The sequence below is a fragment of the Myotis myotis genome, unplaced genomic scaffold (assembly GCF_014108235.1).
Source record: "Myotis myotis isolate mMyoMyo1 unplaced genomic scaffold, mMyoMyo1.p scaffold_m19_p_14, whole genome shotgun sequence".
NCBI classification, from domain to species: domain Eukaryota; kingdom Metazoa; phylum Chordata; class Mammalia; order Chiroptera; family Vespertilionidae; genus Myotis; species Myotis myotis.
In genome coordinates this window covers 9,160,734-9,175,883 of record NW_023416318.1, presented here as the reverse complement: position 1 = coordinate 9,175,883, position 15,150 = coordinate 9,160,734, and the positions used below count along the sequence as shown (strand labels likewise).

The window sequence follows — 15,150 nt, the reverse complement described above, 5'->3', positions numbered from 1 at the left end:
CGCATTTGGGAAGCACTGCTTTCAGAGCCCCACGGCTGAGCCATTCTGGGTGCCCTGACCTTCAGTCTCACATTCTAGAATCTGCAACTTTTCTGATACCTGAAAGCTTGCCTTGCAGCCTCTCCTAGGGGTGGGGGTGGGGGGTCGGAGGGAAAGACTGTACATGCTCTGGACAGCACTTTTATGACCATGTGGGAGTGTTTTGGTGAAGTAGTAAAGTGCAATTCCTCAATGTTATTACAGAACTGCCAGCTCATTTCTGAAGAAATGCAAAACACAAACAAGCCGGCCTTGTTTGCTAGATCAATGCCGTACTGTAGTGCTAGTTTTAGGGAGGCGGCTGCCCCAACAACAGCTTGTAATGGCCCTGCTGCCTCCTTCAGGGAGATGGCTGCAGGGCCCCCGTGCTTCCTGAATAAGGGAGAAAAGCCGCGTAGCATATGGGGGAGACATACGAACCAGGCAACAGGAAACACAGTCTGGCGCTTTGGTGGGCAACTGTCAGCTCTTAGCAAAGGATGGATGCAGGCCAGCTCCATCATGGCCACGCCCTCGGAGTCCCTCTCAGGCGCACACACGCTGGCCCTTCCTTCTCAGGCACCCCCTGCTTGGACTCCTCTACCCCTTGCAGCTTCTTAACCATGACCTTTCCCAAGGTTTCCCTTCTTAGTCTGCTCTGCTATGTGCTGTGATCACCCCCTGCTGTTGTCTCTTTGCTGGCAGACGCTAGAGAGAGAGATCCACAGCTCAGGACTCTCCCTGTCCCGAGCTCTCACTCACATCTATCCTGAGGCCTCCTGGACATGTCCACCCAAGCTCTTCAAACTCAGTGTCATGGGTTGAATTGTGTCCCCCAAAAGATGTGTTGCAGTCCTACCCCCAGTACATGTGACTGCGACCTTATTTGGAAATTTGCAGCTATAACCACGCTAAGATGAGGTCATTGGGGTGGGTCTTAATCCACGAAGACTGGTGTTCTTACAAAAAGAGAAAAATGCCATCTGAAGACAGAGACACACAGGGAGAAGGTCATGTGACGACAGAGGGAGAGATTAGAGTGACGCAGCTGCAAGCCAAGGAAGGCCAAGGACTGGCGGCCACCACTGAAGCTAGAAAAAAACTCGGAAGGAAGGATTCTCCCCCTACAGCAGTGGTTCTCAACCTTCCTAAAGCCGCAACCCTTTAACACAGTTCCTCACGTTGTGGTGACCCCCAATTTCATTGTTACAAATTGAACATAATTAAAGCACAGTGATTAATCACAAAAACAATATGTAATTATATATGTGTTTTCCGATGGTCTTAGGCAACCCCTGTGAAAGGGTCATTCGACCCCCAAAGGGGTCTCGACCCACAGGTTGAGAACCGCTGCCCTACAGGTTCAGAGGGAGCATGGTCCTCCTGACACTCTGATTTTGGACTTCTAGACCAGTGATGGCGAACCTATGACACGCGTGTCAGAGGTGACATGCGAACTCATTTTTTTGGTTGATTTTTCTTTGTTAAATGGCATTTAAATATATAAAATAAATATCAAAAATATGTCTTTGTTTTACTATGGTTTCAAATATCAAAAAATTTCTATATGTGACACGGCACCAGAGTTAAGTTAGGGTTTTTCAAAATGCTGACACGCCGAGCTCAAAAGGTTCGCCATCACTGGTCTAGACTCTAGAACTCTGAGAGGTTAAATTTCTGTTATTTTAAGCCCTTCCATTTGTGGAATGTAACAACCCTGGGATATAAATACACTCAACATGGCCCAAATAGAGCTTGTCATTTTCTACCTTTCTCAGACTTGCTTCTCTTCTGGAGCTTCTTATTGTAATAAATGAAACAAGTTACCAAGTCAGAAAGCTGAGAATCCACTTTGACTTCCTCCTCATCCCCACGCCAGCCCATCAAGCACCGAGTCATGTCAACGTGACTGATTGATCTTCCTTCGAGCCCACTCCCTGACCTGGCTCAGCCCTGATAACTGTTGCAGTAGAAGACTGTAGTAACCGCCTTTCCATTTGGCCAATCTCCCTCCATCTGATCGTCTCCTGCCCCCAGCCCAACCCATCCTCCACATTCTGCCCCTGTGAGCTAAAACCCCTGATGTCACACCCCCACTTAAAACCTTCCTCAGTAAACTCCAAACTCATGGGCATAGCCTGCAGGGAACTTCAGCAATGATTTGGTTCCATGATAACAGCCTCCGCTTACCAACGATATGCTCTCTTGAGCTTTTCAGAATATGTCATGCTCTTTCGTGCCTCCACGCCCTTGCTGGTCCTTGTGCCAAAAACATCCATCCTCTTATTTTCCTGGTAAATGACGATTCATCCTTCAAATCTCTGATTAAATGTGTTCTCAGTTGTGAAACCGTCCAGTCTTTCCCCAGGCAAGTTTGCGTAGCTCATGTTTCCTCTGTCCTGCAAGGATAATCATCTTCTTGTATTATAACTGGAGTGTTTACAGGCCTGTCTGTCCACCACACAATTTTGAGGGCACAGACGATTTTCTTCTTTGTATCTCTAATGTTTAGCATCCATTCATTTCATTCCTCTTTTCTCTATTCATTCAACAAACATGTATTTAGCATCTGCAGTGAGCTAGGGAAGGCCCTGGGGATCCGATGAGGAGCACTACTCCTGCTCTCTGGGTATTTACTGTCCAGTGGGGGCTAAAACTAAGGGACAGACAATTACAGGAAGGCTAGCAATGCCACCAGGGGCATAGGCACAAGATGCCATAGGAATAGGTAGGCATGTACTTCGCCCAGTCTCAGGGATCGCCATGGGAAGAAAGGTTCAGGTATGTGGGGAAGGCAAGACCTATCAAGAGTGCTCCTGGTCACAGCTGGGCGGCAAAGGGAAAAGGGTAGAACAAAGGAAAAGGACTCCGGTGCGGGATGCAGACCCCAGATCTCTTATAAGGGGCCTTATAAGTCCTTTAAAGAGAGAGGACTTTATCCTGAGAGCCCAATGAGTCACAGGCACGTTTTAGGCACTTGGCCATTTTTCTCCCTTTTAAAATGGTCTTTATCCAATTGTTTTTAATTAAAAAAAGAAGAAAGAAAAACCATGATTCTTATAGTAAGCAAAAAAGCCAAAGATATAGCAACAAGAAGTTCAAAATCACTCCCCATCATTCCTACGCCCTGAGGTAACTTGTGCTGTTAAGCCTGGCTTCTCCAAGCTGTGTAAATACATGCAAACACAGAACAGGCATACATATTGGATTTTATTTGCTTATTCGGCTTTTTTTTTTTTTTTTTTTTTTTTTTACAAAAATAGGGTTATAGTAAACACATTTTTCTACAACTTGCTTTTGCACTTAATATATTAGCATCTCTCCATGTGACTATGTTGAGGGAGGTGCTATGTTTACTCCGTCATTTTGTTACTGATGGACTGTCACGAATTGCCCAATATTATGCCTCAGCAAACAGTGCTTCTATAAACACCCCTGTCCTTATATTCTTAGGTACTGGCATTTTTATTCTTTTTATTTTTTAATATATTTTTATTGATTTCAGAGTAGAAGGGAGAGGGAGAGAGAGATAGAAACATCAATTCTATCTCATCATTGATCAGCTGCCTCCTGCATGCCACCTACTGGGGATCCAGCCCACAACCGAGGCATGTGCCCTTGACCGGAATTGAACCCGGGACCCTTCAGGCCAATGCTCTATCCACTGAACCAAACCGCTAGGGCGGTACTGGGGCTTTTATATCAACCTGAATGATGGCCCCCAGTGGGGCTGCTGAGGCCCTGGTGCACATTTTGACCTTTAATAAACATTGCCAGAGCGTTTCTCCCTGGAGGTTTCAGCGGTTCACACTCCCACTTCAACGTATAAAAGTGCTTGTTCCCCTGCATTCTCTCGAGCACAGGATGTTCCCGGTTTTTTTAATTGTTGCCAATCTAATGAATAAATAATTAAATTTGACTTTCTCTGACGAATCCTTCTCAACTCCATTAAATCTTCATTTCCTCTTCTGTGAATTGCCTGTTCGTATTTTTTCCTATATTCTCATTGCCCTTTGCCATTTTATTACCAATTTATATGAGCTTGGGGCAGATTAAGGATAATATCTTTCATATGTGCTGCAAATGTTTATCTGAGTCTATAGTTTGGTATCTGTGTTTTCTTCTTCAAATTGGAAAACAGAATATGCATGAACGTGTGTTGTTTTCTTTTTCCCTTCACAGTTTTTGGGATTTCCACTGTTATTAAAAATATCCCTTCTGCTCCAAGGTTTATACAAGTTGGGAAAACGAATTTCCCACTACATTTTCTTTAAATACTTTATGTAGCTATTTATTTGTTTACTTACAATTAGATCTTATACTCAGAACCACCTGGGATTCATTGTTGACTATGGTATGAAAGGGTGTCTACCTCACTTTCCCCCCCGAGATGGAGAGCCCATTAGGTTAAGACCATTTCTTAAATCAATCACAAGTTTCCCACCGAATGGAAATGTCATTTTTATCAAGTTTTAAGTATGTAAACCTACTGTGTCCATTCCTGAAATCTGACCTATTTCATTGAGCTATTTATTCTTGGGCTAAAATATATACTTTTGAATATGTATTTTAAGTTTTAATATTTGGTAAGGCACATGTCCCTTATTTCCTTTTTTTTCACCAAAAATTATCTGTCAAACTCTACAAGTGCTCTACAACGCTCCACTATAATTATCCCTTTTAATTACGTTCACATGTCTTTCAAAGAGGATGTGGTTAAGAGAGTCTTAGCGAATCCTGGATGGCTGCAGGAATGAAAACCAAGTCACCCCAGGCGCTCCCCCACCCCCCACCCCAAGCAGTCTCACAGGCTGGTTCCCTGCTCACCAGACTAGCCTCAAGTCCCCTAGGACACTGGACCCTAACCACTGTTTTCCCATTCCCTCCAGCCCTGGGGGTCGCCTCACCCAGATCCCAGGGGCATCCTGCCCCCCTCCCTCCCCCTCACTCAGGCAACTCTGCCCCAGGCCTTTGGGGGCTTTCCTGCCCTTCAGGTTCCTGCCAGCTGTGAGCACAGAGGCAAGGAGGGCCACATCCCTTCCCCAGCAGCTGCTGCTCCCGTTTCTGCAGCTGCCCCTGAGTCCCCCACGGGCCACGCTGCTCTCTAGCACAAACCCTCCTTCTAGCAGAAGTTTCTCTTTGGTATCTCCCTGGGCACCACCCCTGACCCTCCTGGGGGTGGAGTCCCTCGGGCCTCCTCTTCACAGGCGCTGCTGGCAGCAGGAGAAGGATAAAGTGAGAAACACGGGCCCGGGCTGCACTGGCTCCTGAAATCCACACGTTGAAGTCTAACCCGCAGGACCTCTGAGTGTGACCTTATTTGGAAGTGGAGTTGTTGCAGAGGGCATTGGTAAGTCCTGAGCGTGGGCACTTCTCCAATAGGACCGGTGTCCATGTGAAAAGGGGAAATGTAGGCATAGAGACACACACAGAGGATGCCATGTGGAGATACAGGCAGAGATTGGGGTGTCGCAGAAACACCAAATATTGCCAGAGAACCACCAGAAGCTGAGGGAGAGCTCTGGGGCAGATTCTTTCTCTCAGCCCTTAGGAGGAGGCAGCTCTAGGCACCTTGAGCGTGGATTTCCAGCTTCCAGAACTGTGAGACAACGCATTTCTTTTTTTTTTTTTTTTTTTTTTTTTTTTTTTTTTTGTTTTTTTTTGTTTTTTTTTGTTTTTTTTTCTGTTCATCAGATTATTTATTCACTTGATTCTTAGATTCACTTGTTGATAGATGCATATTTGTTGTTCATAATTTGTATCTTTACCTTTTTCTTCCTCTTCCCCTTCTTAAAGGATACCTTTCAGCATTTCATATAATCCTGGTTTGGTGGTGATGAACTCCTTTAGCTTTTCCTTATCTGTGAAGCTCTTTATCTGACCTTCAATTCTGAATGATAGCTTTGCTGGATAAAGTAATCTTGGTTGTAGGTTCTTGGTATTCATCACTTTGAATATTTCTTGCCACTCCCTTCTGGCCTGCAAAGTTTCTGTTGAGAAATCAGCTGACAGTCGTATGGGTATTCCCTTGTAGGTAACTGAGTTTCTTTCTCTTGCTGTTTTTAAGATTCTCTCTTTATCTTTTGCTCTTGGCATTTTAATTATGATGTGTCTTGGTGTGGTCCTCTTTGGATTCCTTTTGTTTGGGGTTCTCCGCGCTTCTTGGACCTGTAAGTCCATTTCTTTCACCAGGTGGGGGAAGTTTTCTGTCATTATTTCTTCAAATAGGTTTTCAATATCTTGCTCTCTCTCATCTTCTGGCACCCCTATAATTCTGATGTTGGTACGCTTGAAGCTGTCCCAGAGGCTCCTTACACTATCCTCGCATTTTTGGATTCTTTTTTCATTTTGCTTTTCCGGTTGGGTGTTTTTTGCTTCCTCGCATTTCAAATCATTGACTTGATTCTTGCGCTCCTCTGGTCTGCTGTCGGGAGTCTGTGTAATATTCGTTATTTCAGTCCGTGTATGCTTAATTTCTAGTTGGTTCCCCAATATAAGATCGAGGGTCTTATTAGTTTTCTTGTAGATCTCATTAAGTTTATCGACGGCTTCTAAACAGTTCTTGAGAGACCTTAAAAGTGTGGTTCTGAACTCTATATCTTCCATTGACAATTTTGTCCTGTTTCTTTGTCTCCGCATTTTGTTATGCTTCCTTGGTGCACCCCCTAGTGGTCTTTGTTCACAGTCTTATAGTTAAATCTTGATTGTTGTAGCTAATTCCAGGGAGGGTTTGACCTCCAGGCCAAGTGGCTATGAGAATCAGCTGTGTCAGCAGTGAGAGAACTTCTGTCCTCTAGGGAGGTGCTAATCTGGCGTTTGCCTGAGGCTATCCGGCAAATGCCTGTGTGCAGGGCTTGGGCGGGGCGGGTCGGGTCGCACAGGATCAACAGGGTGGGCCGGAGAGAGCAGTTATGGCGGCTCTCAGTCCTGTCCCCAGGGGCTCTGCCTCTCTGAGTCCCAGCACCCGCTGCAAAGCTCAGAGAGAAAGCTGCACTCGCTCTGACCGAAGCCAGACAGTCCCGCTTCTCCCGTTTGAGTCTGGGTCCCTAAAGACTCGCCCGGATCTGGAGCTCAGAGTCTGTGACTCCCTCCCGATTGAAAACGCCAACCGCGCCCTCCGCCGCCAGCCCGCTCCGCGCACTCCGCACCTCAGAATTTGACTTCAGCACTGCGCCTCCTCTGAGTGTCCGTATGCGTTTCTCTTTCCTCCTAGTTGTAGGACTTCCACTCAGGCAGCGTTCCTGTGGTTCTGGGTGATGTCCCTTCCGTTTTTTGGTTTCACTTTTGAAGTAGTTGTTCAAAGCAGCAAACTCCAGCGTTAACCTATGCCGCCATCTTGGTTCTCCAGACAACGCATTTCTGTTGGTCAAGTACATTGTTACAGTAGCCCCAGCAAATTACTATCCCCAGCACCGGACTGCCTCCCTGCCTGCGCCCCTTGCTCTGATTTTTACCAGGTTTGGGTGAGCGATGTTTTTGGCCTCAATGGCAGGGGTCCCCAGAGCTGTGGCTCTTATCTGGGATGGACGCACCTCTGGCTTCCAGTTGCCACCTGCAGCCTGGACCCCAGGCAGACGCAGGCTGAGGGCTGTGGCTTCACGGTGGGGAGTGTAGCTTAGAAAGGGGGGCACTGTGCCCAAGCGTCAAGGGTTCAGCAGGAGCCAAGGAATTAGCAACTGCTCTGCAGACTACCCAGGCTTCTGTGGCTTAGCCTTCAGTGCCTCCCAACTCTCTGTTGGCCTCCACCACACAGGAATCCTCACTCTAGGAAACGTCTGGAGATGACCTGTGAGCACTCATTAGGGCTGTACCCAGGCGTTCCTCCTGCAATCACAGTGCCTCACAGTAGGTGCTCAGACTTTGTTTATTGGATGGATGGATGGATGGATGGATGGATGGATGGATGGATAAATGAATAGATAAATGCACAAGGAGACTCTTTGGGATAAACCTTCTGTGCTACATGATTCAACAAAGCAGCCATGAAGTCAATACCTCAAGGAGCTTCTAGGAACGGAGTCAGTCTCTGGGTCTGTGGATTCCTGTTCTTGCCATGCAGCCCCTGCATTCCTTCTCATCCTCTTGGGGCTGGAAGCTTCCCAAGTGCCAACCACCACAGCCAGGCGTCCAAGTTCCTTCCATTAGTGCTCCCTCCTGGCAGCTCTTCACAACAGCTTCACACAAAGGAGGTTTAAACAGCTTCTGGCAAGTCTCCCTGGAATTCACAACCAGCACCCCCACCCCAAAATCTTCCAAAGGCTTCAGACAAAACTCAGAGGGGAAACGCTGTATTTAAAAATGGACGCTCTCTCAGCCTGGCCAGGTAGCTCTGTTCGTCAGAGCATCATCCCAATGCGCCAAGTTTGCGGGTTTGATCCCTAGTCAGGGCACATACAAGAGTCAACCAGTGAATGCATACATAGATGCCTTTCTCTCTCTTTCTCCCTTCCTCTCTCCAAAATCAATCAAGCAATGGAAATATTTTTTTAAACGAACGATCTCTTCTCTTGATGCTCAACAGCTTCTGCTCTCTAGAAAGCACAAGCTCATCTGGAAACAACTGTGCCAGGGAAGATGCATGAAGAAAGAAAAATAAAACAAGCCCAGAGGCCTGTGTGTCATTGTATTCCAGAAACTTCCAGAGATGAGACACTGGGGACTTGCGAGCTGGAAACGGCAAGAAAAGCGCCCTGAGCTCGGCCCAACTTGGCTCTTAAAGGGAACCCACCACTCATTAACCAGCCCTAAAACCTGTTAAGTGAAAAAGAAAAATAAATGAGCTCATTAAACCCGGAAAGAGGGAAGACCCGAGGCTTAACCAAGGAAATTCCCAACACCCAGTTAGAAAAACAAAGGGGTGCTGGGCACAATTAGACTGATGGCCTGGCCCCCAAATGAGGGGTTGAGTCACCCTGTCTCACATGGAGGGCTCAGCTCTGCCCAGCTCTGCACACAGGCGCCTGGAGAGGGAGGCTCTGTGCAGAGTGCGCCTCGCCAGGATGGCCGGTGTGCTGACCAATTCAAGGGCCCAGGTCTCTGGTCACACTGGTGGGGAGGGCAGGTGGGAAGCACATGGGAAGTTCCAGAAGCATGACGAGTTCTCCGGGGAATTATGACTTCAACCCAGACTGCGGTAACTGCCTGTGACCAACACAGCCTCAGGTTTGGCGGAATGCAGGCTGTTTATCCTATTTCATCCATTCCTCCGCCATTCATCACCCGCTTACCGAGAACCCACCATCTGTGGGCACCGTGCTAGATCTGCGCCTTGGGGCCTGCCTGCTAGTGCCAGCTCCCATTAGCCTCTCCAGGTTCCTGGCTCCAAGCCCCAGCTTCATTCCCCCACCCCCTCCACACCCCATTTGGCTTGGGGGTTCTGCAGACTCCCTTCAGATCTTCGTTCTTGAGTGATTGGGGCTCTGATCATTCCTGGCATCTGCTTTTGTCTTGGGTGAAAGGGAACTCCCCTCCCACCCAGGCAGCCCCAGGCCTAAACAAACAATGACTGTGCCTCCAATAATGCTCGGTGCCTGGGCAAGAACAATGGGAACACAGAGGAGAAGATGCCTAACTCCCCCTGCTGCTGGGGGAGGCCTCGGGGGCCTTCTTTCATCCACCCAGGTGACGGTCAGACTTTCCAGATGGAGCAGGGTGGGAGGCGATGGTGACTCCAGGCAGGGGAGCAGCAGGGCAAAGGCACAGAGAGGTAAAAGAAGACACCAGATGAACAAGGTGGGCACCATTCTCGAGAGATAACATAGGACTAAAGGAAATGAATGAGCTGCAGAGTCCTGAGATCTGGGTTTGGACCCCAGCGTCACTGATGGCTGGCTGTGTGACACTGGACTGGGTACTTAACTTCTCTGGGCCACACCCCCTCATCTGTAAAATGGCGATAATAAACATCCACCCATAGAGTGGTCATGAGGATTAGAAATAGCCTATGCAACGTGCTCCCCCAGATGCTTTGCATACAGCCCATGTTCAAAGGCGGCAGCTGTTACTACCTGAATCGTGGGATGTATTGTCTCCCCCGGGGGCCCTGTGCTCCCCTCAGTGCCTGACTCTGACTCAGTGAAGGTGAGAGGCGGCTTAGTCACCGGCATGACACCCAGCACCTTGTGACTTCCATCGCTGAAACAAAAGCACTGGGTCTCCACTCTGCACCTCCACGGAGTCTCCCCTTTGCTCTTGGAAGCATGAAACACTCATTGCCATGCATGAGCAAGCCCTGGGAATCTGAGGTCACTTCCTGAAGCCAGAGGGGTCGGGCTGCTGGGCGGTTGTCAAAAGCGCTCCCAGGGCGGTGAAGGTCAGGGCCACAGATTGTTCTAGATCTCCAGCTTGTTAGACACACTCTGAGACAGCGTGACTTACAAGAAGGGTGCCTGTGGAAGATTAAAAGATTACATCTGCAATCCCTTTCTTTAGTGAGAAAAGCGCCAACTTCTCAGCCTGTGGACTCCAACAGAAAACCAACTGGCCTTCCGGGGCTGTTCGCTTGAGGCCAAGGGCAGGGAGGGAAGAGCTAGGGCACCTGGAATCCCCTAGGGAGGCACCAACGGGACACATCTCAGAGGTCTAGATGGGTGGCAAGCAGCCCAGATATCCCGGAAGAGGAGGTGATAAGGGGTGCTCTGTGTTTTGAGCTGAAAACAAAGGCTTGCTGGGATCCTGGGAGCCTGGTGTGCCCTGGGGCTCCTGGGACCAGCTGGCACCTGGACGGCGGCTGGGAGAGAAAACCGGCCGCAGAACTCAGCTGAGCGGCAACCTCGTGAGCTCTAGAGGGGTCACCCCTGGCTGAGGTTACCCGGAGGGAATGGGGTCATCCTCCCTGGGAGAACCTGCAAGGCGGCTGGGGACACGGACAAAAGCCGCTTTGTGGAAAGCGGAGGGGCTGTTCAATGGCGCCACCGTGTGGCAGCGGCGGGCACAGCGATTCCAGCGCGCTCTCCATCACACACCTGACCTGGGATCTTAGAGGGTAGGTGAGAGGAGCGACCTCAAGGAGAAGTTGACTGTCTGCTCGGTAGAAGGAAGTTACCTGCCGTGAAACTGGAAAAAAACGAGAGACATCTGCCCACATTGCACCCCGAGGTGGTGGAGCAATCTTGAACCCTTCCATGCTCTTTGCTGAATGGAGTCCCAGCCAGTAGCCTTGCCTAAGAATTAATTGATCACTTAGAGATAATCCAAATTGCCCAGCTGTTCTTGCTCAGTAGCTGAGTGTCGACCTGTGAACCAGGAGGTCACGGTTCAATTCCTGGTCAGGATACACTTCTAGGTGTGGGCTCAATCCCTGGCAGGAGGCAGCCAATCAAAGATTCCCTCTCATCTTTCTCTCTCTCTCTCATCAATAAAAACATATTTAAAATGAAGGACAATCCAAACTGGATGGAATAGGGACTGCTTATACATCAGGGTTGTCCAGTCCCCGGGGGGTTTCCAGCTTCCTGACAAAGGACAGGTGCAGCGGAGTGACAGGGAGCCCGCCTTTGAGTGAGTGAATTGAGAATCTCTGAGTTGACCCGGCCCACTAGGGTTCCCACCCACCACAGGCCTGCTGGGTGGGACTTTTCCTGCCTCAGGATTCTCTCCCTTCCTCTTCGTCATTTCTGCTGCATCTGCCTCAGCCCTGCCCTCAGGGCTTAGGCAATTGCAGTTTCCTCCAAGTGACCTCCTTGCATCAGTCCCCTCCCCGCAGTCTGCGCCCCCTGTCCCGTGCCCCCCCCCCCCCCACACACACACATACTGGGGAGTGTTCTTCCTGAGCATTCGCCCAATTCACTTCATGTGGACCGAGCGCCCCTGTTGGGCGATGTGTGCATCAGCATCCAGTTGAAATGCAGGATCCACGCCCGGGAGCTCACAGAGGGAACAGATTGCAGAGGACCACTTACCATGAATGGATGAGCTGAGAAGGCAAGCAGAGACCAATGAAGCAACCCAGAATTACAAGGGCAGCAGGAGGTCCCCGAAGTGGGAGGTACCCAAGGAAGGGGGGGGTGTTATCAGAGCCTGGAAGAAGGGGCCACAAGGGAGGAGCTTGCCTGTGGCAAGGAGGTTGTCCTGCAGGAGCTGGAGGTTGGGAGGAGTTGAACCTTTGCCAGTGGTGCTGTTCCAAGCAGAGAGAGGGGCAGAGACACAGCCTGGCCTTCCCTCTCCCACCTGTGCCTCCCATTGGCCAAACACCCAGCAGGAAGCCAATTGACAAGTGATCCTGGGACATGTCATTTGTAAGAGCTGGAGGGTGGGATGCACAGCAGGGAGCTGCAAGAATCCAAGAGCAAACATGCCTATTTCCAGCACAGGCTGTGCATTTACAGTGAGAGTGGTGAGTGACCAGGGGACATGCGGGCTAGCAGAGCGCTGGGAAGGGCATCCGATTCTTGGAGGTGACATTTGAGCTGAAACTTGAAGGATGAATGCACGTTAACCAGATGAAAAGGAAGGGGAGACTGGAAGGCAATTTCAGGGGAGAGTCTGCTTGAAGGCGAGGATTTAAGAAAGATCATGACCAATCATGTATGTTCTCCACGAAGAATCCTCAGACGGCTCCCTCCCCATGTGGCACAAAGCCCTGCTCACTCTCCAGCCTCAGCCCCATTTCCAGGGGGCCCCCAACACTTCAGATGCCTTGTACTTTTCTCTGCACATGCAGGGCTCGTGATTTCACCCTCAGTGCCTTGCACAGCCTTTCCTCCTTGTTTCCTGGAGTGATTCAGCTCAAGCGTCTGTGAACTTCTCTGTCTTCCCTGGTCAAAGTGATGCTGCCCTCGGACCCACGCGCAGTGGGCTCACACACGCACCATGGATTTGTTTCTGTGCCCACTGCCTTGAGGGGTTGTGCCAAAGGTCCTCATGAGTCTGGTCTGCCTAATGCCACTATGTGTTCCTAGTGCCAGCAAAGACCTGACACAAAGTGGGCCCTCAGAGAAAAACAGCTGGGAGAGGGTGGGGAAGGAGGGAAGGAAGGAAGAAGCAGCCAGCGGTTGATTTCAAGGTCACACCACTGAGACTTCACAGTACTTACGTTGGACTCAGAGACTATTTAAATGCTTTATTATGATATAAGCACACTATTTTTTTGTGGACATGCATTTCATTTTCAAAGCAAGATTTGGTGACATGGAAAATGTCCTATGTTTTTTCATTGTTGTTCAAGGTTGTATTGCATTTCAGAATCTACCCCTATAATGAACTCATCCTCAAACAAATGAAGAGTCTGGGATTCTGGCTTCTTCAAGCCTGTCCCCTCCCCTCCCCTCCCCTCCCTGTGCAAGGTTCTGAGATTTCACTGCACACAAATCATGTCTGCATCTCAGGCTCCCGAGGGCACTTCTGCTTATTTGTTTTTCTTGCAAAACACCCAGATTAGCTTTCAAAATTGCAGCTAAATCTAAGGCAAATAACTTACAAGAATGACAAGGGTGGGTCCCTGAATGGTTATTACCTGATTTGTCCCCAGGTGCCTCTGTCTCGGCCACATTCTCCAGCTCAGGTTGGCATAGCTTCAGAGTTGTTCAGTCAATAGCCTCCATGTCCATCAGCAGGGTGTCAGCCCAGTGACTTGTGGTGCAAGCACAGGATCTGACACTCTGCAAACAGTAAAAATGGTGTCAAAGGTCCATGCTCGCTGACAGGGGAGAACGTTCCTGACATCCTGCGAGGTGGAAGCACATAGGGTTCTTTATGCAGAAAAATGATCTGAAATATGAAAACCAAACATATTTGTTATTTTTTCTTATTTCTAAAATTTTCAAAGATTTTAATCATGAACTCAAATTGTGAAAAAGAAATAATTTTTAAAAGTTAAACTTTTAAAGCACGAAGATTAAATATATAGTATTATAGTTTATCATGGGTCGTGCAGATATTACAAGGTATTACATTACGAGGTAGATTTTACAAGCCAGGAGGCCTGGATTCCCCAGCTTTTGTCACCTGGCAGTGGTGACAAAGACTTAGCTCACCCTGACTGGTGTGACACAGTTGGTTGGAGCGTTATCCCGTATTCCAAAAGGTGGCAGGCTCAATTCCCAGTCAGGCCACATACCCAGGTTTCAGGTTCAATCCCTGTTGGGGCGCATGCAGGGGGCAACTGATAGATGTTTCTATCTCACATCGATATTTCTCTCTCTTGCTCTCTCCCTCCCTTTCTCTCTAAAATTTTTTTTTTTAAAAAAAGAGTCTTAGCTCAATTGCCTTACTTCTGGGGACTCTTCCTGCGAAACCGGTATAAAATGCCATCTCCAAGGGTTCCCCCAGTCTACTGGAGCCCACCCCCCACTTCTTCCCAGGAATCACGATATGGTATTGTGATGGTTTTCTCATAGAGCACTCTGCACCCTTGTGATGGATGAATCCGACTCCTTGCTCCCAAATCTACTTTGCATGTTGAATAAATGAATGACTCAACCCGCTGATGTGTGTTGTTTACTATGTCATTGCCCTTCAGTGTCCTCATCATTAAAACCGGGATCAGTGCGCCCATCGAGAGTTGCCCGAAGGGTTAAACGAACGCTCTGTGCACTCGCTGCACAGCATGATGGAGATCCGTGGTCTGCACCAGGAGGCACATCTGACAACCAGACCTGGAGTCCATACCACACCTTCTCCCTCCAGCCCATTCTCCGGCCGTTCACTAATACAGAAAGTTTCCTTTAAAAAATCATTTTGCCCATGCAGGGAAGAGGAGTTGTGTGTACAGTATTTTGTTCTGTTAAATTAGAATATGGTGGTCCTTCAGCCACCAGCTGACCTACAAGGTCTTCCCCAGAGGGTGGTCTAAACAGGCCCAAACCTCGTTCTCCCAAAGCCCAGACTGGATTCTCCCCACAGCAACATTTTGAGCAACACAACTGTTTTCTTTTATTATTATTTTGTACCTTTCTAAATTCTCACACAAGGATATGTTTCTTTTTTTTTTCTTTTTTTTTTTAATTAAATCTTTATTGTTCAGATTATTACATTTGTTCCTCTTTCCCCCCGCCCATAACTCCCCTCCTCCCAGTTCCCGCCCCACCCTCCGCCCTCACTCCCCACCCACTGTCCTCATCCATAGGTGCACGATTTTTGTCCAGTCTCTTCCCGAATCTCCCACACCCCTTTCCCCCCCAGGAATAGTCAGTC

At 48.7% G+C, this 15,150-nt stretch overlaps 2 protein-coding genes across 3 annotated transcripts in view; both read right to left on the bottom strand.

Moving 5' to 3' along the window:
* EVA1A (eva-1 homolog A, regulator of programmed cell death) overlaps window positions 1-2,297 on the bottom strand; it is an 80,151-nt gene extending 77,854 nt beyond the window's left edge. Inside the window, exons 1-2 of the mRNA XM_036335511.1 lie at window positions 2,209-2,297; window positions 164-411 (exon numbers count right to left, since the gene is read on the bottom strand). Of these exons, the coding sequence (XP_036191404.1) occupies window positions 164-411; window positions 2,209-2,297 (337 nt within the window). The remainder of the gene's footprint in view (window positions 1-163; window positions 412-2,208) is intronic.
* A 10,766-nt stretch (window positions 2,298-13,063) lies between these two features.
* The window catches only part of GCFC2 (GC-rich sequence DNA-binding factor 2), a 57,910-nt gene continuing 55,823 nt past the window's right edge, over window positions 13,064-15,150 (bottom strand). Inside the window, exon 15 of one of the 2 annotated variants that reach the window (XM_036333997.1) lies at window positions 13,064-13,725. In XM_036333997.1, coding sequence (XP_036189890.1) covers window positions 13,576-13,725 — 150 coding nt within the window. In that variant the 3' untranslated portion in view covers window positions 13,064-13,575. The remainder of the gene's footprint in view (window positions 13,726-15,150) is intronic. The other variant, XR_004971765.1, reaches the window with a different exon arrangement.